Raw genomic sequence first — 22,341 nt, forward strand, 5'->3', positions numbered from 1 at the left:
GGTGTGGTGGTGGGCGCCTATAGTCCCAGTTCCTCAGGAGGCTAAGGCAAGAGAATCATTGAACCTGGCAGGCAGAGGTTGCAGTGAGCTGAAATCACGCCACTGCACTCCAGCCTGAGCAATAGAGCGAGACGCCATCTCAAAAAAAAAAAAAAAAAAAAGTAGATGAAGGGGACACGGGGGACACTGTGCCTTTAAGACTTGTCCTGGGTTGGATCCAGCAGAGAACAGTTGGGTAAATAGCCTTGAGCACAGTGGAGAAAACAGACACTACTTACGCAAATGAGGATGACAGAGCAGACACAGGGACTCCGGGGCGCTGCAGCCTGCCTGAGCCCTGACACCCACACGTCCTCCCAGCAGCCCCAGGAGCTGAAGAAACTGAGGCTGGGAGAGGGTTGGATGGCCAGCACAGAGCAGGTTTACAAACCCTGAGGCTGATTTCCCAATGTCACTGGCGCTGCGACCCTCCTGGCTTCCTCTTAGAAGGTGGGAATGGGGCCAGGCACGGTGGCTCACGCCTGTAATCCCAGCAACTTAGGAGGCTGAGGTGGGCGGATCACCTGAGGTAAGGAGTTTGAGATCAGCCTGGCCAACATGGTGAAACTCCGTCTCTACTAAAAATACAAAAATTAGCCAGGTGTGGTGGTGCCACACCTGTAGTCCCAGCTACTCAGGAGACTGAGGCAGGAGGATGGCTTGAACCTGCAAGGTGGACGTTGCAGTGAGCCAAGATCGCACCACTACACTCCAGCCTGGCGACAGAGCAAGATTCCATCTAAAAAAACAACAACAAAAACAAACAAACAAACAAACAAAAAACAGCGGGAATGATGAAGCACACTGCAGGAGCTGCCACATGGCCAGAAGGAAGGAACATTCTCAGGATGGGGTCTCCGCCCACCAACCCCTCCCACCACCCCTCCCACAACCCCTCCCACCTCAGGGCCTCTCCACCCGCCCTTGGCCTTCCAAGGTCTCAGGGCTCCTTCCCAGGGCCCTTTCTGGGTGTGCCGTATTTTCTCTGTGGTCCCCCACCTCCTGCCCCTCCAGGAATTGAGCCCTTATGGGCCGGTACTATCCCCAGAATAGGAATTTGTCCCATACTGTGAGACACTCTTTTTTTTTTTTTTTTTTTGAGATGGAGTCTCGCTCTGTCGCCCAGGCTGGAGTGCAGTGGCCGGATCTCAGCTCACTGCAAGCTCCGCCTCCCGGGTTTACACCATTCTCCTGCCTCAGCCTCCCGAGTGACTGGGACTACAGGCGCCCGCCACCGCACCCGGCTAATTTTTTGTATTTTTTAGTAGAGACGGGGTTTCACCAGGTTAGCCAGGATGGTCTCGATCTCCTGACCCCTGATCCGCCCGTCTCGGCCTCCCAAAGTGCTGGGATTACAGTTTTGAGCCACGAGACACTTTTTTGTGTGGATGGTGCTGGATTTCCAGCTGCTGGTGAACACTCAGGTGTGCCAACAGTATCCTGATTATGCGAGAACAACAGCAACCATCCCCATTGTGGGTCACCATGCCAGACCCTGTCCTGCAGATCCCCTCGGAGGCAGAGCTGGGACGGTGACAGCCTGAGCCTCAGTTTCTCTGCTTTGAAGTGGGCCAACAACAGCTCCTCCTTCATGGGATGACCCCATTGGGAGGAGCCAGACAAGCGCAATCCTGCTGCCCTGCCCATGCCCACACACTCCTACCTCCTGTCCCGCTGGCGGCCTGGTCGGATGGAGCCTGGGGTCTGAGCTGGCCTTCCTTCCTCTGCCCTTCTAGAAATAGGGTGGCCATGCTGCCGCATGCTGACTATGCTGTGGTCAGGATGAACTCCCCTGGCCTCCCAGGGTGGCCCTCACATGCTGTCAACCCCAGGGCCCCCAGGTGGGCACAGTGCTGAGAAATGAACAGATGGAGAAACAGAGGCCAAGCAACCACTTCAATCATACAATAGGTGGGGACCCGCTTGGCATCTGGCCAGTGTTCTGGGCACTGTGCTGCCCCCAGCCCACCTCCTGCCACAGGTGGCACAGATGTCCCCATGAGTCAGGAGCAAGGCCTGGACAGGGTGGAGTGGAAGATCCTTTTTTTCCTGAAAAGTTGCTCATGGTGACTTGCATTTTCCCCACTTACAAAACTCACCCCTCCCCCAGCAGGGGTGAGGCATGGATCAAGGGGAGAATGGGAGCCCCACACAGGCGAGGCAGGCACTGGGTTCCAATGCTGGCTGGGTGGCCGCCTGTGCAGCCTGAGGGCCGAGCAGACCTAACCTTAGGGAACGTCCAATGAGGCAGGAGACAGTGCAGGCAAGCTGTGGCCTAGAGGACAGCACAGCCTCCTCAGGAGTTCTGAGGAGGGGCTCCGGTGCTGAGGGCTCCCTCCTGGGCTCTCCCCAACTGTGCCTCAGTTTCCTCCCCTGTCAGGTTCGGGGGGATGCCCACTTTCGAGGGCTGACAGTAAAACAAGAACTGACGCAGCTGTCTGTGTGCCTCTTGTTCATTGTCGGACCCCATCGGTGCCACAGGAGCAGGCTTTCACTTACAGGAAGAAACTCTAGACTGGGCTGGGCCCCAGGCTGCCCTGAGGATTTGCATGGTGATCTCGCACACTGCTACCTAACCTCTCTCTGCTCTTATTTCTTTACAGGCAGGGAGAAGGGATCATGCTCACACAGCCTTGACCAAACCCCAGCCTTACGCTGTAGCAGGATGAGCCACAGACAAAACTCCTCAGACACCGAGTTAAAGAAGGAAGGGGTTTATTCGGCCGGGGAGCATCGGCAAGACTCCTGTCTCAAGAGCCGAGCTCCCCAAGTGAGCAATTCCTGTCCCTTTTACGGGCTCACAACTCTAAGGGGGTGCACATGAGAGGGTTGTGATCGATTGAGCCAGCAGGGGGTACGTGACTGGGGGCTGCATGCATCGGTAATTAGATGGGAACACAACAGGATAGGGATTTTCGCAGTGCATTTCTATACAACTTCTGTAATCTATAGATAATATAACCTATTAGGTCTGGAGTCAATCTTTAACTACCAGGCCCAGGGTGGTGCTGGGCTGTCTGCCTGTGGATTTCATTTCTGCCTTTTAGTTTTTACTTTTTCTTTCTTTGGAGGCAGAAATTGGGCATAAGACAATATGAGGGGTGGTCTCCTCCTTTAATGCTAATAGCACCGAAAGGGAAGCTGATGCAGAGAGGTTAAGCCACCTGCCTGAGCCCACATAACTACCAGTGGCAATTCTGGGATGTAGAGTCCTAGAAGGGTGACCCCCATCTGACCTCCCCAGGAAGGTTGGGGGGTCAAGAGTCCGCTCACTGTTTTGGAGGCTTTAGTGGAGGCACCAGCAGACACGGTGAGAGAATGCACGTCTTGGGTGGGTCCTGGAGGGGTGGGTGGCTATGAAGCAGTGGGATCTGGGAGTAAGGCCAAGGCCAGAAGTAGAAGACACTGTTGCGGGAAGTCAGGGACCCCAAACAGAGGGACTGGCTGAAGCCATGGCAGAAGATCATAAATTGTGAAGATTTCATGTACATTTATTAGTTCCCCAAAGTAATACTTTTATAATTTCTTACGGCTGTCTTTACTGCAATCTCTGAACATAAATTGTGGAGATTTCATGGACATTTATCACTTCCCCAATCAATACTCTTGTGATTTCCTATGCCTGTCTTTACTTTAATCTCTTAATCCCATCTTTGTAAGTTGAGGATGTATGGCACCTCAGGACCCCGTGATGACTGCATTAACTGCACAAATTGTTTAAACAATATGAAATCTGGGCACCTTGAAAAAAGAACAGGACAACAGCGATGTTTAGGGAGCAAAGGAGATAACCATTAGGTCTGGCTGCCTGAGAGCCGGGAGGAACAGAGCCATATTTCTCTTCTTTCAAAAGCAAATAGGAGAAATATCGCTGAATTCTTTTTCTCAGCGAGGAACAGCCCTGAGAAAGAGAATGTGTTCCTAGGGATAGGTCTCTAAAATGGCCACTCCGGGAATGTCTGTCTTTTATGGTTGCAGATAAGGGATGAAATAAGCCCTGGTCTTCCATAGTACTCCCAGGCCTATTAGGACCAGGAAATTCCCGCCTAGTAAATTTTGGTCAGACCAGTTGTCTGCTCTCAAACCCTGTCTCCTGATAAGATGTTATCAATGACAATGCGTGCCCTAAACTTCATTAGCAATTTTAATTTTGCCCTGTGTCCTGTGATCTCACCCTGCCTCCATTTGCCTTGTGATATTTGTGATCTCTGTGACCTACACCCTATTCGTACACTCCTCCCCCTTTTGAAAATCACTAATAAAAACTTGCTGATTTTGCAGCTTGGGGGGCACCATGGAATCTGCCGACATGTGATGCCTCCCCTGGCACCCAGCTTTAAAATTTATCTCTTTTGTACTCTTTCCCTTTATTTCTCAGACTGGCCAACACTTAGGGAAATAGAAAATAACCTACGTGAAATAATGTTGAATTATCGGGGGCAGGTTCGCCCGATTGGACACAGCACCCCAGCCTTCACCCCAAGCTCCTGCAGCCCAGTGCCACCAGGGGAAATAATGTCCTCTGCATCTCACCTGGCTTTCCAGCCTGGAAGAGGCTTACCAGCACGTCCTGGGGAAAAAAGGGCCGATTGAACCAAGGGCTGGAAGCTCCAACACACTTTGCCCAGCCCCTCGTGACTAGCCTGGGCACAGAGTGCCACCCTAGGGCAAGTCAGGCTCCCTCTAGCCCCCGGACGCAGAGACGGCTCCATCACGCAGGAGGGGCTGAGACTCAGGGCACCTTCATCCCCTTTGTGCCTCCCCCCCCCCCCCCCACCTCTTCAGGAGTCTGTGCCCTCATAACCCCCATTTCCCAGCAAGAAAGCCTGAGGTCAGGGAGTGGGAAGCCCCGTGCCCGCGTGACCCGCAGTCAGGGGACCCCGGACTCTCTGACGCTGTTACTAGGGGCGCAGTAGGCGCTGTGCTGGAGCGATCTGCGGTTCCCAGAGCGAACCCCGCCTGGGAAAAACCCAGCGTGGGCGCCAGCGGCAACCCCCGCTAGCTTTCATGCAGTTTGCCTGGTGGCCAGGGAAAGGTCTGTTCTTGGCCTCATTTTGTGTATTAAAAGTGTCCGCGACGGAGGTTCAAAGCAAGACGCAGCGCAGGGTCCTCTGGGGCCATCGGCGTCGCGCCCCCGCCCTTGGGGGGGTCCCGGGGGAGCGTCTCAGGCTGGAGAGGTCGGAGTGGCCCCGAACCGCTCGCTCTCAGCGGACGGCCTCTAGACCCGGTTCCGCCCCGGGTGGAGGCGGAGTCTGGGGCAGCCGCTCGCCGCGGGGCGGGCCGGGGGCGGGCACGCAGCTGGAGCCTGAGGTTGAGGCTCGGGCGCGCTCAGGCCCGGATCCTGGCGGCCTGGGCGGCCGCACCATGGACTCGGGGACCGAGGAGTACGAGCTCAACGGCGGCCTGCCGCCGGGTACACCCGGCTCCCCGGACGCCTCGGTAAGACCTTCCTCCCACCGCTGCGTGATCTTGCCCGGCCCTGTCCTTTCCGGGCGCCGCGGCTCCCCGGGCACCTGTGGGCGCCCGGCCGAGTGCGCGCCGCGTACGCACTGCAGAGTGGTGGGGGACGTCCCGCTCCAGGCCAAGTCCCTCCTGCCCTATCAGGGTCAGAACGATGCCCACGGGAGTTCCAGCCACCCCCGGCAAGTGGGGGGGATGTGGGGGCGTGGGGGCGCAGGGCGGGCTGGCGTCCCCAGCCCTACTAAGCAGCGCCCGCGTTTGGCTGCGCGGCGGAGGGGGCCTGGGCTCAGGTCCTCGGGCTAAGGACTGCGGGCGCCCGGCTTTCCCGACCTCCCCCGACTCCCGCGCGGCCCCCTCTAACTTCAGCCTCGCCGTGCGGGCTCCTCAGCGCACTTTGCCCGGCGTGGGCGGAGAGGAGTCACAGCCTCCGGGCTCCAGACCAGCGGCATGCAGACACTTACGTCACCCCACGCCGACGACACAATCTGATGCGTGCCTTGATGGGGGAACTTGGGGCCCGCTGTGGTCCCTATTCCACTCACCTGCCTTGAGAAACAGAAACGTCACACAACCTTCAGTGTATGTCCCCACAGGCCCTCCAGAGCTTGCCCTGCCCGGCCTGGGAGGACTGTGGGCAGGGGCAGGCCCTGGCAATGGTTCTGCTTCAGAATTCTTCATCCCAGGACTCAGCACTTACTGAGCACCTTGTGTTTGTTGCAAGGTCCTGGCATGGCCCTCTGATGACTTGTTTACTTTGGACATTCTTTCCTTTTCCAATCCCCCCAGGGATGGGGGCAGGGAACAGCCTGTGGGTTTTTCCAGGCCTCTCCGTGGCGTGGATCAGACGGGGGCAAAGACATTCTGCCCACTTGCTGGTGAACAGTCCTAGACTGGTGTTGTGGGGACAGGCCATGTTCAGGGAGGTGAGGCCCCATGAGTCCCGGGATAGGATGACCCTGGGGCTGCATGGACACTTGTCCCTAGGTTAGAGATGAGGAAACTGAGGGCTGAGAGGAGCTGTCCCACTGCAGGACTTGACCGGTGTGCAGGGCCCCAGGGACCTGCCTCTACCCCAGTGTGTGAGCATTTTGGAGCAATAGGCAGGGGTCTTCTCTGGCTGTGTGTCCCTGGGAAGTTGCCGCACCTCGCTGGGCCTTTTAGACATGGTTTTATAAAGACAGAACAGAGGCTCCCACCTGCCTTCAGGGAAGTGGGGAAAGCAAGTCAGGTAGTAAACAGGGCAGTGGCTTGGAAGCGCCTTGGAAAGGGAGGGATACTCCTGCTCCCCCACCCTTGACCTTGCCTGGGCAGTGCCCTCCGCTCAGAGCAGTCTCTGCTCACCTCTGCGGGCAGCAGGATGGGCTGTGCCTCCTGAGATGAGTGCATCTGAGGCCCAGAGGAGATTGGGTTGGATTTGTTCCCGGATCACTGTCCTGGCTCTGGGCACTAGAGGGAGGGAAATACAGCCCCACCCCACCACGCACGGTTGGAGAGCAGCCCAACCCAGACAGGGCAGGAGAGGCCAAGGCAAAGCGTGGGGTTCCCTAGGGGCTGGCAGCCCGTTGTGGGGGGCGGGGCATGGTGGTCAGGGAAGGCTTTCTGTGGAGGTGGGGACATTGGCGCTGAGCCCTGGAGGGTGGGGAAGACGGGTGGGCAGATCTGGCTCTCTGAGATGTGTGGAAGGGCATCTAGGCAGAGGGAACAGCGGGAGCAAAGGCTCAGAGGCTGGACCACAAAGCACATGAGGGCTGGGTAGAAGGTGGGGGGATGGGAAGCCAGGCCGATGGGAGGGGCCTTGCAGGCCTGATCGCGGTCTGGTGTCCAGGGAGCTGTGGAAGGGCGATGAGCCAGTGTGAGGATGAGCACATTTCCTCTTGAAGGGTCAAAACTTCGAGGGCTGCTCTACTCACCGAGCCTGGAGGCCCAGGACCACCCAACACACCTGTTCCTCTTCCCACCCTCAAGACCTTGCTTCTCCGTTTCTTCGGCACATCATGTCAGCACTCTGTGCCTCAGTTTCTCATCTGTGAAATGGGCATGATTGCGGTGCCTGCCACAGAGGGTGGTGAGGACTCAGTGGCTGATGTACATGAAGTGCTTAGAGCCAGGCCAGCACTCAGCGCCCTCATCCTTACTTCTGCCTGCCATGGAGACCCTCTCCCAGTGGTGACCCCTGGAGAGGGCAGTGCTTTGCCCAGCGTGGGGCACAAGGAGAGTCTCAGTTTCCTTTTCTGTAAAATGGGGCACAAGTGCTCACCTCCCAGGGTGGCCGAGGCTCAGGGAGGAGCCGCACGTGGAACTCCGGCCTGGGTGGGCTCTGTTGGGCCACAGCCGTGGGAAGCTCTCAGGTCTCCCCCACCCCGTGTGCCCTGTGCTCCTGTGGCCCTTCCTGTGAGGGCCCCCATCAGTGTCCAGGGATTGAGTCAGCTCACTGTGGCTGTCAGCAGAAGGAACAGTAAACAACAATTTCAATGTGAAAATGGCCTGAATCTGTTATCCCCAGGGCGTCTCAAGGCAGGGAGGTGGTGGGGACTGGGTTGGGCCATGGCCATCTGGTGCCAGCCACACCTTCCTGACCCTCACGGCCCGCAGGTTGAAGGTTCCTGGGGCCACATCTGGGCCGAGAGCCATGGTCTTCGGAGGCAGGTAGCTGTGCCCGGTACACCTGCCGTCTGGGCCGTGCATGGCCTCAGCTGCGCAGCGGGAGGTTTGCTCTATTTCGCATTTCTGCTTTCCTGGCAGATCCTGAGGCTGACAGGTCTGGGCCAAGTTCTGAAAGGCAATCCTAACATGGTCTCAGGGCCACTCCTGGTCAGTGCTGAGTCCACAGTAAGTGGGTCTGCTTGGCCCAGCTGCGGTGGCGACCCCGCCTCCCAGCACTTCCTGCTATCTTGCTGGGGATTTCCTGCCAGGAACACAGACGTGGAGCTGGGAGACCCTCTCGGGGCCTGCTTCCTGGGCTGGCCGGTAGGAGACGGTGCAGGGCTCCAGTGCCAGTCCCCGCCTGTCTGTGTGGCATCTGGGGAAGGGCACAGCAGCTCATGCCCCTACTGGTGGGTCAGACAAGGGATGCCAGAGGCCCCAGGCAGGTCCTAGCACATGGTAGGGGAGAAGAGGGGTTGCCTGATTCTCAGGTCCCCCCACCGTCTACCAATGCCTGCTGAGTCCAAGGTTAGGGCCGGTGAGCAGGACAGGCTGCGAGCAGCCAAGGTCTAGACTAGGACCCCCCAGGCACCCAGGGCAGGCACCTCATCCCTGTTGTCCCACTGGGTCCTGCTCAGCACAGGAGAACCTGTGCCCCAGGCTGTCTTTCTTAGCCGTGTGACTGTTATGTGAGCCTGTTCAGCTGCTTTTGAGTCAGTGGAGTTGGTTGGGGAGGCAGAGCCTTTCAAAACAGTGAGAGCCAGGCATCAAGGAAGAACAGCCCTGCCACCTACTGCCATGTGCTCCACCAGCTATGGGGCCTCTGAGACCATCCCATTCAGTTGCCTCCACATCCTTGTCTACCCATTTTACAGATGAGGAAACTGAGGCATAGAGTGGTCAGTGTTGAGGCAGGACTGGGGAGGTAAAGGAGGTGCTGTGGCAGCTTCCAGCCCTGCTTCTCACAGGGCCTTGGAAGGGGTGGATGATATGCATCACCACATTTGTGGACCCACAGACCCCGACCCTGTCTCTGCCCATCCAAGCCCTGGGTGAGCCGGAGCATCCATTATGCTATGGCCAGAGCCAGGCCCGTGGATGCAGCAAGCCTGGTTCATATCCCACTTCTGTGCCAGCCCCTCCTGCCTGAGCTGAGGATGCTCACTGCAGTGGCCCTGGGACCCACCGTGTAGCCCAGCCCCAACACGTGCAGCCTGCAGTGGGGAGGCTGACTGTCCACAGAAGGTTGCACGAAGAGCCAGCCACACCCCTGCACAGAGCTGCCCTCCTCACCAAGCCTCCTTCCTAACTTTCAGAGGAAAAATATCTGGCCTGGCCCCAGGCCCCGGGTGCTGCTGAGGTTCTGGGGAAGTCCCGCTGGTCCTGGGAATATATTAACCAGGGTGTTTATTTCCTGCCCCGTCCAAGCTGTAGGCACAGGTCTCGGCAGGGCTCAGCTCCTGGCAGCTCCTGCTGGCTGGTCAGGACCACAGGGCTCCCTCACCTGTGGTAGCTGGGTCCCCCGGCCACCCTAAGACCCATCCCAACATAGAGGCAAGTGCCCAGGACTGGGGGAGAGGGGGGTCGTCCTCCCTGGGATTTCCTGTGCGGTGGTCAGCTCCAGGGCTCCAAGGCCCAGAGCACCGAGGTTAGGGACAGGGAAGCAGACCGGCCCTACTGCCCTCCCCTCCACATGACACTCCCAGTGTGGCCTGCTGCCCGGGGTGGTTGCCAGCTACGCTGTATCCTGGGGCAGCCCTATGCTTTGGCACACACAGTCCCGGGAGGTGGCTCTGGGCAAACCTCCTCCGAGCTGCAGTCTGCTGGTCTGTAGAATGGAGGGGAGCACAGCCTCTGCCTCGGTGAGTGGGAGCTTCCAGGCTGCAACCCTAGATATACGGAGTGGGAGACTGAGGCCAACGGAGGGGAGCTTGTGTCAGGGCCGCGGGCTGGGCTGTGCTGAGCCAGGGCTTGACCTGCATGCAGACGCTCCCTTAGCTGCAGGTTGGACAGGAAGCAGATGGCCGGATGGGCTGGAAGTGCCCTTCAGCAGCAGGGGTATGTGGTCAGGGCATGTGCTGGCCACTCGGGGCTTGGAGGCCATCCCAGGGCATCTGCTCCACAGCCTGCTGGTACACACGGGAGACTGAGGCACAAAGTGGGGCTAGTTGTCCTGAAGTGACACAGCTGGAAGCAGGGAGCCTCTGGGAGCTCAGCCCCCAAGGGGACACTGGCGTCAGCTACCAGAGCTCTGAGTCCCGGTGCCTGGGTGCAAATCCTAGATAGCCCTTACTTGCTATGTGGCTTTGGGTAAGGAACCGCCGTTGCTGGGCCTCCATTTACCCACCTTAAGTGGGCATGAGGACAGCAGGGGCACAGGCTCCCCGTGGCTGGGGTTGCTGAGAGCTGAGGCTTGGGGAGCTGGGGGCTCTGCGCGGACGGTCCTTTTTAATGGATCTGAGTCTTCCTCGTGACAGCATGGCTGTGAAATATTTAAACGTTCCTCAGAAAAAAGGGAATTCTTCCTCCTGCCCAGAGGCCAACACAGTTAGCCTGGGCATGTGTGTCTGTTTATGCATGTGTGTGTGTAGTTTGTGTATGTATGTGCATGTGTATTTGTGTGTGCTGTATTGTGTGCACCTGTCTCACGTGCCTATGTGTGTCTTTCTGGGGGATGTGTGTTTTTGTGCCTGTGTGACTAGGAACATGCACATATTTGTGTAGATGCCCCCGGAAGGTGGAAATCCTCACATGGTCTACACGTGGCTGCCTTCTCCCAGCACAAGTCCTGGGATGGAGACCCGGATGAGCATTAGGGTGGCCTTGAAGGAAGGCACTTTGGCACTTGAGGTTTGTGAAACAGGAGCACCTGCCCACTGTGGCCAGCAGCCCCCTCGACACTGCACCTCACGGAGCACACGTGTGATGGGGTGTGACCCGCTGGATAGCTTCGCAAGAGCAGAACTGGAGACGACCTCAGTGCCAGGCACAGGCCTTTACGTCTGGGCCGTCCTCACCCAGACCCCGGGCAGCCTGGGAGGAAGCCTCTAAGTGGACAATGGTGGGACAGGGACACACAGTCCTGGGAGGTGGCTCTGGGCAAACCTCCTCTGAGCTGCAATCTGCTGGTCTGTAGAATGGGAGAGGAACACAGCCTCCCAGTCGGTGAGTGCCCTGCCTGTGCTGGGGCCTCGGGGAATCCCAGGGAGTGCAGCGTCAGGCCCAGGGTGGGAGAGGCGAAGTAGAGACCACATAGTGGCTTTGGGATATACATGGAGTGACCCGAGAGCACACCAGGGCCCCAGGGACAGGGCTGCTGGCTGGCCCAGGTAAAGGCGGCTGTCCCTGTGCACACCCATGTCCACGTGAACTTGCTACTTAGAGAGCGACAGATGCTGAAGGCAGGTTGTTGGAATGCCCAGGCCCAGGTGTAAGCAGCAGAGCCCGCTGGTGTCCCCTGACGCCCACTGTCTCTTTCTCCTGGGCACATAATTTTAGATGAAATTGAAAACGCACAGCATGAAAGCAAGGCCCCTGCCCTCTGCTGGTTCTGTATTGGCTGCCTCATGTATTTTTCATTGTGCATGCTTCCAGCCTGCAGAAAGTCAAGGCCTGGATGGATGCCCGTGTCCGCCCCTCCCTGTGGCCCTGCAGCACCCCAGCCTCCCGGCCTGCATCTTTCATGAGTCTGGAAACAGTATCTCCCAGAGCAGGCCCCAGGAGGTCAGCTGCCAGCAGTGGGTTCTCACAGCTGCCTCCAAGCAGGTGACCAGTCCTGGGAGGCTGTGGTCCAGGGCCTGGCAGCTCAGGGGCGCCTGCGGATAAAGGGCTGGGCCAAGGGGCTGGCAGGTTTGTCCTGAGTGACTGAAGAGGGGCCCCACCAGGGCAGCTTGAGAGGGGCAGACTCTTGCTCCAGAGAAAGAGGAGGTTGGATACTTAGGGCTGCCTTGGAATGAAGGGCCAGCGCTAGAGAGGACCTTCCTGTGGCAGGAGAGAGGGCCATGTCCTGCCGGGGAAGTCCTGGGAGGCGTCCTGGAAGCAATGGCCTCTGTGTGGGGCCTTGGAGCTTGAGAGTATCTGGCAACAGGGAAAGGCACTGGGGGCTCCAAGAGACCTGTAGGGGGCCCCTCCCAGATGGGCTCCTAAGGCAGAGAGGATTCCATCAGAACTGGCATTCCCATTTGATCACTCTGAGAAGTAATGTGGAGGCTAAGCTCCACTGTATGTCGTATGCCAAGGCATCTATTGAGCCTCGGCTGTGTGGGGGCCCGGCTCTGGGTGGCCCACCTCAGTGAGGGCTTGCTGCTGATGGCCAGATAGTTCTGCAAGGCCTGTGCTGAGGCCTGGAGGCTGAGTGGCCTGTCGGGCCCCAAGTCTGGGAGGTTGGGAGGTGGCAGGGGCGATCTCAGCCCTTAAGTCCGGCCCAGGAAGACTCGTTTCTTGCCTGGGCCAGTGTGCACAGATCCGTCCACCCACACGTCACTTCCTTTCCTGGCATCAGGAGCTCAGACTCTGAGGCGGGGGGAGAGGAGGCCGGGGGCACAGACGGGTAGGGGCAGGCAGGGAGGAGCAGCCGCGCCTATGGCAGGAGGGCAAGGATCGGGCAACGCTTTCCAGTGGAAAACCAGAGTGCATGTACTAGGGCTGCTATGTCATTTCCGTTCTCTCCTGGACTGTATTCCTAGGGGAGGTTTTATAAAGACCGAGCACATTCTCGCAGCCTCTCCTTAGGGTAATAAGCACTTCTGACTGAGCACTTACCAGGGGTGGGGGCAAGGGAAGCCCTCACCTGCAGGGCCCAGCGACCCCCAGAGCCCAACTCAGGTGCAGCCCTTGCCCCTCCCCCACCCACCTTGCTGACCATCCCCCTCCCCGCAGCCGGCCCGCTGGGGCTGGAGGCACGGGCCCATCAATGTGAACCATTATGCCAACAAGAAGAGCGCGGCCGAGAGCATGCTGGACATCGCGCTGCTGATGGCCAACGCGTCCCAGCTGAAGGCTGTCGTGGAACAGGGCCCCAGCTTCGCCTTCTACGTGCCCCTGGTGGTCCTCATCTCCATCTCCCTCGCGCTGCAGATCGGTGTGGGGGTGCTGCTCATCTTCCTCGGTAGGTCCCTGGGTGGGGCAGCCGGGCCACCTGCTCGCCTTGCTGGCATCTGCTCGCACCCCCTGGGACAGGTGCCCACCACCTTGCACACTTGGCTCTCAAGGAGCTGCCGAGTCCCTGGCCCTCATCACCCAGACATGCAGTCCAGGAAGTGGTACCCCATCCCCCCACGCCCTCCACTTTGGTTTTTGTTTCGTTTTGTTTCGTGTTTTGAAACAGTCACCCAGGCTGGAATGCAGCGGCGCAGTCTCGGCTCACTGCAAACTCCATCTCCTGGGCTCAAGCGATCCTCCCACCTCAGCCCCCAAAGTAACTGGGATTACAGGCGCTCACCACCATGCCCCGCTGATTTTTGTATTTTTTGTAGAGATGAGGTTACACCATGTTGCCCGGTTGAATTTTTGAGCTCAAGTGATCCAACAGCCTCAGTCTCCCAAAATACTGGGATTACAGGCGTGAGTCACCACGCTCAGCCTTGTTTTGTTTTTGAAACCGGGTCTTTCCCTGTCTTGATCATGGCTCACTGCAGTCTCAACCTCCCAGGCTTAAGCGAGCCTTCTGCCTCAGCCTCCCAGGTAGCCTGGACCACAGCTATGTGCCACCATGCCGGCTAAATTTTTTTTTTTTTGTTAGACACGGGGTCTTGCTATGCTGCCCAGGCTAGTCTCAAACTCCTGGGCTCATGTGATCCTCCTGTCTCAGCCTCCGAAAGTGCTGGGATTACAGGTATGAACCACGGTGCCTGGCCCCACCCTGCACTTTGAAAGAGCACAGAGTGGGGTCAGGGCCTGGCCTGTGGGCATTAGGGCAGGTGTTTCACTGGGTTCTTGTTGACCGATGCCATGAGATGGCCTCAGCCATGCCAGTCCTCACCTCCTGGGCCCAGGGTCCTCCTTGTGACTGCATGACCTTGGGCAAGTGGCTGAACCTCCCAGGCCTCACCTATAGAACAGGCATCATAATAGAACTGCGGTTTGTGGCAGGAATCACTAGATTAAGGCCCGCAGAGGGCTCCGTGCGTTTGCCCAAACCTGGCCTTTGGTTGGCGTCCATAGCTTCAATTCCTGTAAGGAAAGTGCGGGGGCTACAGAAGGTGGGGTCGCAGACTAAGGGGCTGCCCAAGCCAGGGATGCTGTTGTCAGTGTTTTAGCAAAACGTGTATTTTTCTCTGGGCGACAAAACTCATCCTAAATGCGATTGAGGGCCCTGTCATGTCCCAGGACAGCTTGACCACTGGGGTGGGTCCCCTTCCACTGTCCCAGGCTGGGGTGCTGTGTCTGGGCTGCCCTTGGCACCATCCACTCCTCTCTCGCCCACAGTCAAGTACGACCTTAACAACCCGGCCAAGCACGCCAAGCTGGACTTCCTCAACAACCTGGCCACGGGCCTGGTGTTCATCATCGTGGTAGTCAACATCTTCATCACGGCCTTCGGGGTCCAGAAGCCCTTGATGGACATGGCGCCCCAGCAATAGGGCACCCAGGTGAGCTGGGAGATGGGTCGCGAGGCCTGCAGTCCTGGGGTTGCTCGCTGTCGGAGGCTCTCTCAGTGTGGCGAGTCCCTGGCTGGCCAGCCTTGGACACCTTCCTAGGCTATGGGCATCCTTGTCCACACCTACAAGGCCAATGCCTGGCCGCTGTCTTGAGGCCAGCCTTGCCACTGGTGCTGGCCACCTGGGGTCCTGTGGTCACAGTGTTTAGATGGCATGTGTGTAGGAGCCACCATTTGAACATCCTGGAGAACTCACTTAAACATAAGATTTCTATGTATTCAGAACGTCTGTCTGAAAAAAAAAAGATTTCTGGGTCAGGCTCTGTGGCTTACACCTGTAATCCCAGCACTTTGGGAGGCTGAGGCGGGCAGATCACTTGAGGTCAGGAGTTCGAGACCAGCCTGGCCAACAGGGTGAAACCCTGTCTCTACTAAAAATACAAAAAGTAGCCGGGTGTGGTGGCACACACCTGTAGTCCCAGCTACTCAGGAGGCTGAGGCAGGAGAATCGCTTGAACCCAGAAGGCAGAGGTTGCAGTGAGCTAAGATCGTACTCCTGCACTCCAGCCTGAGCGACAGAGTGAGATTCTTTCCAAAAAACACCCAAAACCCAGAGATTTCTGGCTTCTCTTGGTAAGTCAGGGGCTCTGCACCCCTTATCAGCTCCACTTAGCAGGCGAAGCTTCCAGCCCTCATCTGAGAAAAAGGGGCCTGGTATAACCGCCTGCCTGACATGCCCACCCCACTGTGCCAGTCTGATCAGGACGGTGGGATTCAGGATCTTGTCACATGAGCCCCTGTGACTCCTCAAGTCTGCCCCGTGCCGGGCCTCACAGAGCCTGTTAGCTGCCTGCCCTAGGCTGGACCCTGGTTGTGTGCGGGATGCAGACGGAGGCTGTCCCCACAGGACGAGGCACCCAATGTAGGAAGACTTCCCACACCACACACAGCCTCTCCCTGTGTCCTTGCTCGGAGGGGGTGAGCGTCTGCCCAGTGACACAGCCTAGGAGCAGGATCCACAGGAAGGCCTAGGATGCAGCCATGGTCAGGGCCGCATGGTGCACACACTACAGTCCATGCAGCCAGGCCAGGGCCACACACCACAGTCCCTGCAACTTCGGGCCTAGGGGTCACCCCTCCGGTTTGTAGCAGAGGTGGAGGTGAGTTGCCAAGGGAGGGGTGGGCACTCCTGGCAGGTGGCCATCTCTCCACCAGTGGTGGCCCACGGCAGAGTAGACAGGAGCAGTGTGCTTGGGACAGAGCACCTGTGTGTCAAGGATATATAAAAATTTCCCCAGGCCGGGCGCGGTGGCTCACACCTGGAATCCCAGCACTTTGGGAGGCGGAGGCGAGCGGATCACCTGAGGTCGGGAGCTTGACACCAGCCTGACCAACATGGAGAAAACCCGTCTCTACTAAAAATACAAAATTAGCCGGGCGTGATGGCGCCTGCCTGTAGTCCCAGCTACTCTGGAGGGTGAGGCAGGAGAATCGCTTGAACCTGGGAGGTGGAGGTTGCGGTGAACCAAGATCGCGCCATTGCACCCCAGCCCGGGCGACAGTGCGAAACTCTGTCTTGAAAAAAAAAAAAAAAAATTCCCCAAGAGGGCGTAGTGGAGGAAGAGGTGGGGTGCTGGGGCCAGCAGCTGGGTTGGGAACGCCCCGAATCCACCCGGCCTCGCCCCTCCCCACACAGGGGCCAGCTAGGAGTGGCTGCGGCTCATGGTGACCCATGCTCCCCTACCACACCCATGGCCATTCCCCCAGTGGGGTCACACCAGCCCCAGTGTCCCGGCCGTGGAGCCTGAAGTCACCTTTCTGAAAGGGCCCGGATCTGAGTGGCCCCATGTGGGGTCCGAGTCACTGTTGAGATGCTGCCTCCAGCTGGTATTTGTCCCCTTCCAGAACACCTAGATGTCAGCTGCTCCCTGGCTTGGGGCATGTGGCCAGGCCATTTATTAACCACCTGCTGTGTGTGCTGAATGCAGTCCCTAACTCTCCCAAACATCAGTTATCTGCCTGCCGGGAAGAGGGTCTGGGCCTGTGGGCCATGTGGGGACCCAGCAGTGGACCTGAAGGCTGGCCTCAGAGGCTCGGAGGCCACAGCTGCTGTGTGTCCTGCCTGGAGCAGCCAGAGAGGTCTCAGGCTTCGTGGGTGGCTATGGTCACAGCTGCCCAGCCCCAGCCCCCCATGGTGGGCCAGGCCTTTAAGTCCTGGCAGTAACCCAGCCATGCTATATTCATTCCATTTTCAGAGGGGAAACTGAGGCATGGAGTACTTTGACACCTCTCATGTCAGAATCAGGCTCTTCTCCTTCCTGAGTCCGGGTGTCCAAATGGCCCCGACACTTGGGGCTGGTCACAGCCTGGCTCAGAGCTTCTCTTCTCCCTCCTTCCAGGCCCAGACCCTCTCCTCTCCCTCCTTCCCAGGCTTAGACCCTCTCCTCTCCCTCCTTCCAGGCCCAGACCCTCTCCTCTGTCTCCTTCCAGGCCCAGACCCTCTCCTCTCCCTCCTTCCCAGGCTCAGACCCTCTTATCTCCCTCCTTCCAGGCTCAGAGTCTCTCCTCTCCCTCTTTCTAGGCCTAGGCCCGGAGCCTCTCCTCTCCCTCCTTCCAGGATCAGAGCCTCTCCTCTCCCTCCTTCCAGGCTCAGAGCCTCTCTTCTCTCTACTTCCAGGCTCAGAGCCTCTCCTCTCTCTCCTTTCCAGGACCCTGGATGCTGCCTGCCCTGCAACTCAGTTGCCCAACCCCAGGAGCCGCCGTACCTGTGAGGTGTCCACCTCCCTGCACGTGGCACTCCCCAGACTGCCAGAGCCCAGGCCGGCCTCATCTGCACCATGTCCCCGGACCAGCCCTTGCTCTGACTGCGACCAAGCGCCATGCAGGAGGCCACTCTTGTCTCTCGGCGGCTGTTCCCAGGAGGCAGCTCCCTCCTGGCACATGGAGGCTGGCCGCAATAGCCCAGAGGGTCAGAACTGGATGCCACAGAGACCCGTGCCCAGAGAAGGGTCTTGACCCACCCAAGGACACACAGCAGGTCCGTGGATGGGCTGGATGAGGGAGCAGGGCCAGCCTCTGTCTTAGAACATTCCAGAAGGACAAGGAGATGTCTCTGCCTCTCGCGAAGCACCAGCGTCCCCACCTCCCGTGGGCCCTGTCCGGGTTGCCATGGTGACCGCAGCCTCTATCCACTTCCTAACCCAGGGACTCTGCACAGCCAGAACTGCCTTTGGCCCTACTAATGGTCACTGGCTCTGGTCTCAAGTGCCTGGGCTTGGTGGCCATCAAGAGGGAGCCAGCCAGGCCTGCGAGGGCCACAGACCCTGTATATACCCTGCACCAGCAGTGACCAGGCAGAGCCCAGCCCCTCCACGGGGGTCCCAGCACCCACTTTTCTAATCATGAATGACCAATAAAGCCCATGCTCTTTGTCAGGCTCCATGTGCCAGCTCCCTGTTCCCAGGGCTGGACCGGCCTTGACCTCCCCGTCCCCTCTCCAGCTATCCTGCAGGGGCGTCAGGAGCACACGGTTCTGGCCAGGGCCGCCTTCTCCAGAATCTTGGCTTGGGGAGCTCTTTGGCTCCTGACATCTCCTGGGGTGAGGTTTGGAGGCACAGAGGTGGAAGTCTGAGGTCACTGGCATCAGCAGCCCCTGGTGACTTCTGACCCAGGCAGGGTCAGGTGCGGAGCAGCGTCGTGTTGCCCCTCACGTTTCCAGCACTGTTTCCTGCCCGCCTGCTGCCAGGCCTTGAGGTCCTGCCCCTGGGTCTCTCTGCCAAGTTTGAAGTTGCTGCTTCCCCACAGTGGCGTCCAGTGATGCCTGTGATCAGCGGGGACATTCTCTGGGCAGAGGGGAGCTGGGAGCCATGCCGGGACCAGGCCCTGCACTCGCAGGGCCCACCTGCCCCACAGGACCCCTCACCCAGTGGAAATCTGGCTCCCGGGCCACCAGTGTCTGGTGCTTCACTCTCCTTTCCTTGGTCCCCTGTCCTTCCCCAACCCCCCACTACCCATTCTGTTCTCCCCACTGGCCCTCCCAGCCCCAGCCCCTCATCTCCCTGGATGCAGAGCATCTGGTAGCCTGAGGTGGGAGTAGGGCCAGCCTGCCCCATCCTCCATCCCACACTGCTTCTGTGTCCCCACTGTGGTACCTGAGCATCTCCTGCCAGCCTCTGCCCTTTCCTCCTCCAAGCAGCCTTCCAGGGGCACAGGGGAGGGGCGAGGCCTCCAGCACTGCCAAGGCCCCCAGTTACTTCCTCATCGCTTTTCTTCTGTCCCCATCTGGGCTGGGCCCCATGACTTGGGGAGGCTCCAGCTCCCGGTTCCTCGGATGGATGAGCGGCCCCCACCCTGCAGTCCTGTGTCTGGGCTGACATCGGGTCTGCACAGCCCCATTGCTGAAGTGACGGAAAGCAGAAGCACTCCTGAGTGAAGGGGTCTAACCTGGGCTCTGCTCGAAAGCACTCCCGGGGCAAACAACAGCAACTACTGAGTGGGTGGACTGCGTGGATGCCGAGCAGCTGAGCTCGTGGCACTGCTCTCTCCGCTATCGTGTTTGTCCCATAGAGGGTTTGAAAAGCAGTTGATACGGGAATGGGTTCTGAGATGTGCTGAGTGGAAAAGGAAGCTGCGAAGATATAGGGTGGGTGCGAAATGTGTCCTAAGAGGAGGCGATGTGACGTTGGCCACAGGTTGCGTGGCCAGGGCTGACTGAGATGCATGCCGCCCAGCACTCGGTCCCTGCTTTGGCCGTGGCCTGCGGTGTGGGCCGGCAGGAGAGAAGGCCCCCTGTGTGCCTGGCCTCACACACAAGCAGCCGGATGTTGGCCAACACATGTCTTAGCTCCTCCTTTGGCCAGGAAAGGAAGTTCACCAGGGGGAGGGGCAAACCCAGATGGCTGTGCTGGGCCCTGGGCCATCCCCAGTTGGATATGTGCACCCTGACCCCCTGCGGTCCCCATGCCAAGGTGGCCTCACCTACTCAGACACCCATGCTGGCTGCCCCCAACCTCCCCGCCCAGCAACTCTCAGGCTCATTCACCAACACTCCACCAGCTCTGACCCCGGCTTCTGGGGTTCCCATCTGAGTCCTCAGCCTGTGCTGCTGCCCCCAAAGAGCGTCCTTCCAGGCCCCCATCGGCTGGCCGGGGCTTGGCTCTAAGGTTGCTCCAGAGGCCTTCCTCACCAGTCTGATGCTGCCTCTCCCTGATCACTGTCTTGGCCCCATTGCAGTTTATGCTTTGGTGCCTTGGGCGAGAGTCACTGTCCACGTTGCCAGAGACAGTGTGGCCAGGTGGACTCTCCCCCTGGAGCTGGTGTCTGAGTCCAGCCCAAGTCCAGGGCGGGCACTCCTAGAATGAGTGTTCTCCCCGCTGGGTCTCCTAAGGGCCAAGGGGCTCTGCAGGAGCGGGGCAGGGCTTGGCACCCGCATCCCTGTCTGTGCTTCTCCTACTTAAGGATCCTTGGTCTGACCTGGCACTCCTACCAGATGCCACCACCTACCTGCAGCTTGTGTCCTCAGCACTGTCCAGCATATAGTAGGTGCTCGGTGCTCAGTAAATATCTGGGGCAGAACCCACTCACCTGCCTGTCTGTGCTAGGCCCTGTGCACCTGTCACAGCAGCCAAGGGACAGACAAAAAACAGGCCCAGGAGCTGCTGAGAGCCAAGCTAGCTTCTGGGAGGGTTTGACAGCCCCTGTGGGATCCTAGGACCTGATGTATCCACTCCAGCCTGTCCTGCCCGTGGATTCAGCTCTGTTCTCACGAAGGACCTGGAAAGTCAACAAGATGTACCCACCAAGTTGGGTGGTGGGGGGGACAAGGAGGGACACACAGGGAGCTCAGGAGGGGTGGGCAGAGAGGTCAGTAGGTGACCTGGGATGATGGCAAGGGGCCATGCGGAAGTCTGGGAAGAAGGTTTGAGGACAAGGAAGCCTGTGCACAAGTCCTGTGAGCTGGGCTGTTGTTGGGGAAGCAGTGAGGTGTGGGAGCAGGTAGGGGCAGTCACATACAGGTGGAGATGACCAACTGGGCAGAGTGCCATGGGAGGGTCTCCTAACCTCTTTCCTATAATAGAGAGATTATTAGATAGATACATGGTAGATACATGGATGGACGGATGGATGGATGGATGGACGGACGGATGGATGGATGATGGATGATGGGTGGATGGTCAGATAGATTAGATAGATAATAGATAGATAGATGATGGATAGATAGATGATTAGAAAGAGATGATTGCTAGAAGCTGTTGTATTAATTTGATGGAAAAGATGAAAAGATTGATAGATGGATGACAGATGAGAAATAGATGACATTGGATAGTTTGATAGATGATGGATGGAAGATAGATACGTAGGCAGGTGTAGATCTCAGTGGGTTGTTCCAAGGTGAAGAGGTACCGCTGTGCCAGCCTGAAGCCCAGCCTCGGCCGCTCACTCCCTTACAGGGATCCCTCGCTCGAGTCTCTTCATGGCTTAGGTGCCCTGTGCATGTCCTTGACACTGCTTATGCCTGCCCACCTAAAAGCACTGGAAGTGTCTTCTAAGTCTTGTTGGATCTACAGGCTCCCTCTCCCAGGGCAGTGCTTCCTGTCTGGTTCATCGTTGAAGGACCTGGCCCATTCCTTCCACATGCGCAGAGGAAGGACGACAGCAGCTCATGTCAGATGAGTGGGGAGGCAACTGGGCCTCCATGCAAGGTGCTGGGCCCAGGCCTGGTAGGGCCAGGCAGGGAGGAGCCCATGATTCCGGGTGTACTGAGGAGCTGGCCATTTGTGACAGAACTACGCCCAGCCTTCCCCTCCATTTCCTAGGGACCTCCACTTCCACCTGTGTTCAATCAGAGTGGAGTGCTTGTTTCTTCACTGCATTATTCTTTTTTTTTTTTTTGAGATGGAGTTTCGCTCTGTTGCCCGGGCTGGAGTGCAGTGGCCGGATCTCAGCTCACTGCAAGCTCCGCCTCCCGGGTTTATGCGATTCTCCTGCCTCAGCCTCCCGAGTAGCTGGGACTACAGGCGCCTGCCACCTCGCCCGGCTAGTTTTTTGTATTTTTTAGTAGAGACGGGGTTTCACCGTGTTAGCCAGGATGGTCTCAATCTCCTGACCTCGTGATCCGCCTGTCTCGGCCTCCCAAAGTGCTGGGATTACAGGCTTGAGCCACCGCGCCCGGCCTCTTTTTTTTTTTTTTTATACTGCATTATTCTTAACAATCAGAGGACTGGGCCCGGCGCCGTGGCTCATGCCTGTAATCCTAGCACTTTGGGATGCCAAGACAGGTGGATCACTGAGCTCAGGAGTTCATGACCAGCCTGGACAACATGGCAAAACCCTGTTTCTACTAAAAATACAAAAAAAAAAAATAGCTGGGTGTGGTGGCACATGCCCGTAATCCCAGCTACTCAGGAGGCTGAGGCACAAGAATTTCTTGAACCCAGGAGGCGCAGGTTGCAGCAAACTGAGATTGCACCACTACACTACAGCCTGGGAGACAGAGTGAGAGATTTCTGTATCAAAAAAAATAAAAATAAAAAGTCAGGCACGGTGGCTCACGCCTGTAATCCCAGCACTTTGGGAGGCCAAGGCAGGCGGATCAGGAGGTC

The 22,341-nt window shown here is 58.2% G+C and overlaps 2 protein-coding genes across 5 annotated transcripts; one reads left to right on the forward strand and one right to left on the reverse strand.

Annotated features, from left to right (window-relative positions):
* The first annotated feature begins 5,046 nt into the window (after window positions 1-5,046).
* NINJ1 (ninjurin 1) lies at window positions 5,047-18,177 on the forward strand. Its single transcript, XM_033236728.1, has 4 exons — window positions 5,047-5,478; window positions 13,021-13,249; window positions 14,569-14,732; window positions 17,449-18,177. Exons 1-3 carry the CDS (start codon window positions 5,047-5,049, stop codon window positions 14,721-14,723), a joined length of 816 nt encoding a protein of 271 aa, XP_033092619.1. The 3' UTR covers window positions 14,724-14,732; window positions 17,449-18,177.
* LOC117098322 lies at window positions 7,896-21,676 on the reverse strand. Of its 4 annotated transcripts, none has more exons than XM_033236727.1 (2): window positions 18,994-21,672; window positions 7,896-8,271 (listed from the first exon to the last, which is right to left on the reverse strand). In XM_033236727.1, the coding sequence occupies exons 1-2, from the start codon at window positions 19,459-19,461 to the stop codon at window positions 7,993-7,995; spliced, it is 747 nt and encodes a 248-aa protein (XP_033092618.1). In that variant the 5' UTR covers window positions 19,462-21,672; the 3' UTR covers window positions 7,896-7,992. The 4 variants fall into 4 exon arrangements, 1 of the variants encoding a protein (XP_033092618.1); XR_004443343.1 differs by lacking the exon at window positions 7,896-8,271 and adding an exon at window positions 14,727-15,028 and having other exon boundaries at window positions 18,994-21,676; XR_004443340.1 differs by lacking the exon at window positions 7,896-8,271 and adding an exon at window positions 14,727-15,034 and having other exon boundaries at window positions 18,306-21,637.
* Between the last annotated feature and the right edge of the window lie 665 nt (window positions 21,677-22,341).

The sequence above is a fragment of the Trachypithecus francoisi genome, unplaced genomic scaffold (genome assembly GCF_009764315.1).
Source record: "Trachypithecus francoisi isolate TF-2019V2 unplaced genomic scaffold, Tfra_2.0 Lachesis_group16, whole genome shotgun sequence".
NCBI classification, from domain to species: Eukaryota; Metazoa; Chordata; class Mammalia; order Primates; family Cercopithecidae; genus Trachypithecus; species Trachypithecus francoisi.

Bases quoted from the DNA above. Each gene is read 5' to 3' on its own strand.
- LOC117098322 (XM_033236727.1), bottom strand. From the start codon at position 19,461: ATGCATCTCAGTCAGCCCTGGCCACGCAACCTGTGGCCAACGTCACAT. The intron at 8,272-18,993 runs GTAACTGGGGGC...ATTGCCTTTCAG, and splicing joins AGAAGAAAAGCGATGAGGAA to AACTTGGCCCAGACCTGTCA.
- NINJ1 (XM_033236728.1), top strand. From the start codon at position 5,047: ATGCAGTTTGCCTGGTGGCCAGGGAAAGGTCTGTTCTTGGCCTCATTT. The intron at 5,479-13,020 runs GTAAGACCTTCC...CCCTCCCCGCAG, and splicing joins CCGGCTCCCCGGACGCCTCG to CCGGCCCGCTGGGGCTGGAG. The intron at 13,250-14,568 runs GTAGGTCCCTGG...TCTCGCCCACAG, and splicing joins GGTGCTGCTCATCTTCCTCG to TCAAGTACGACCTTAACAAC.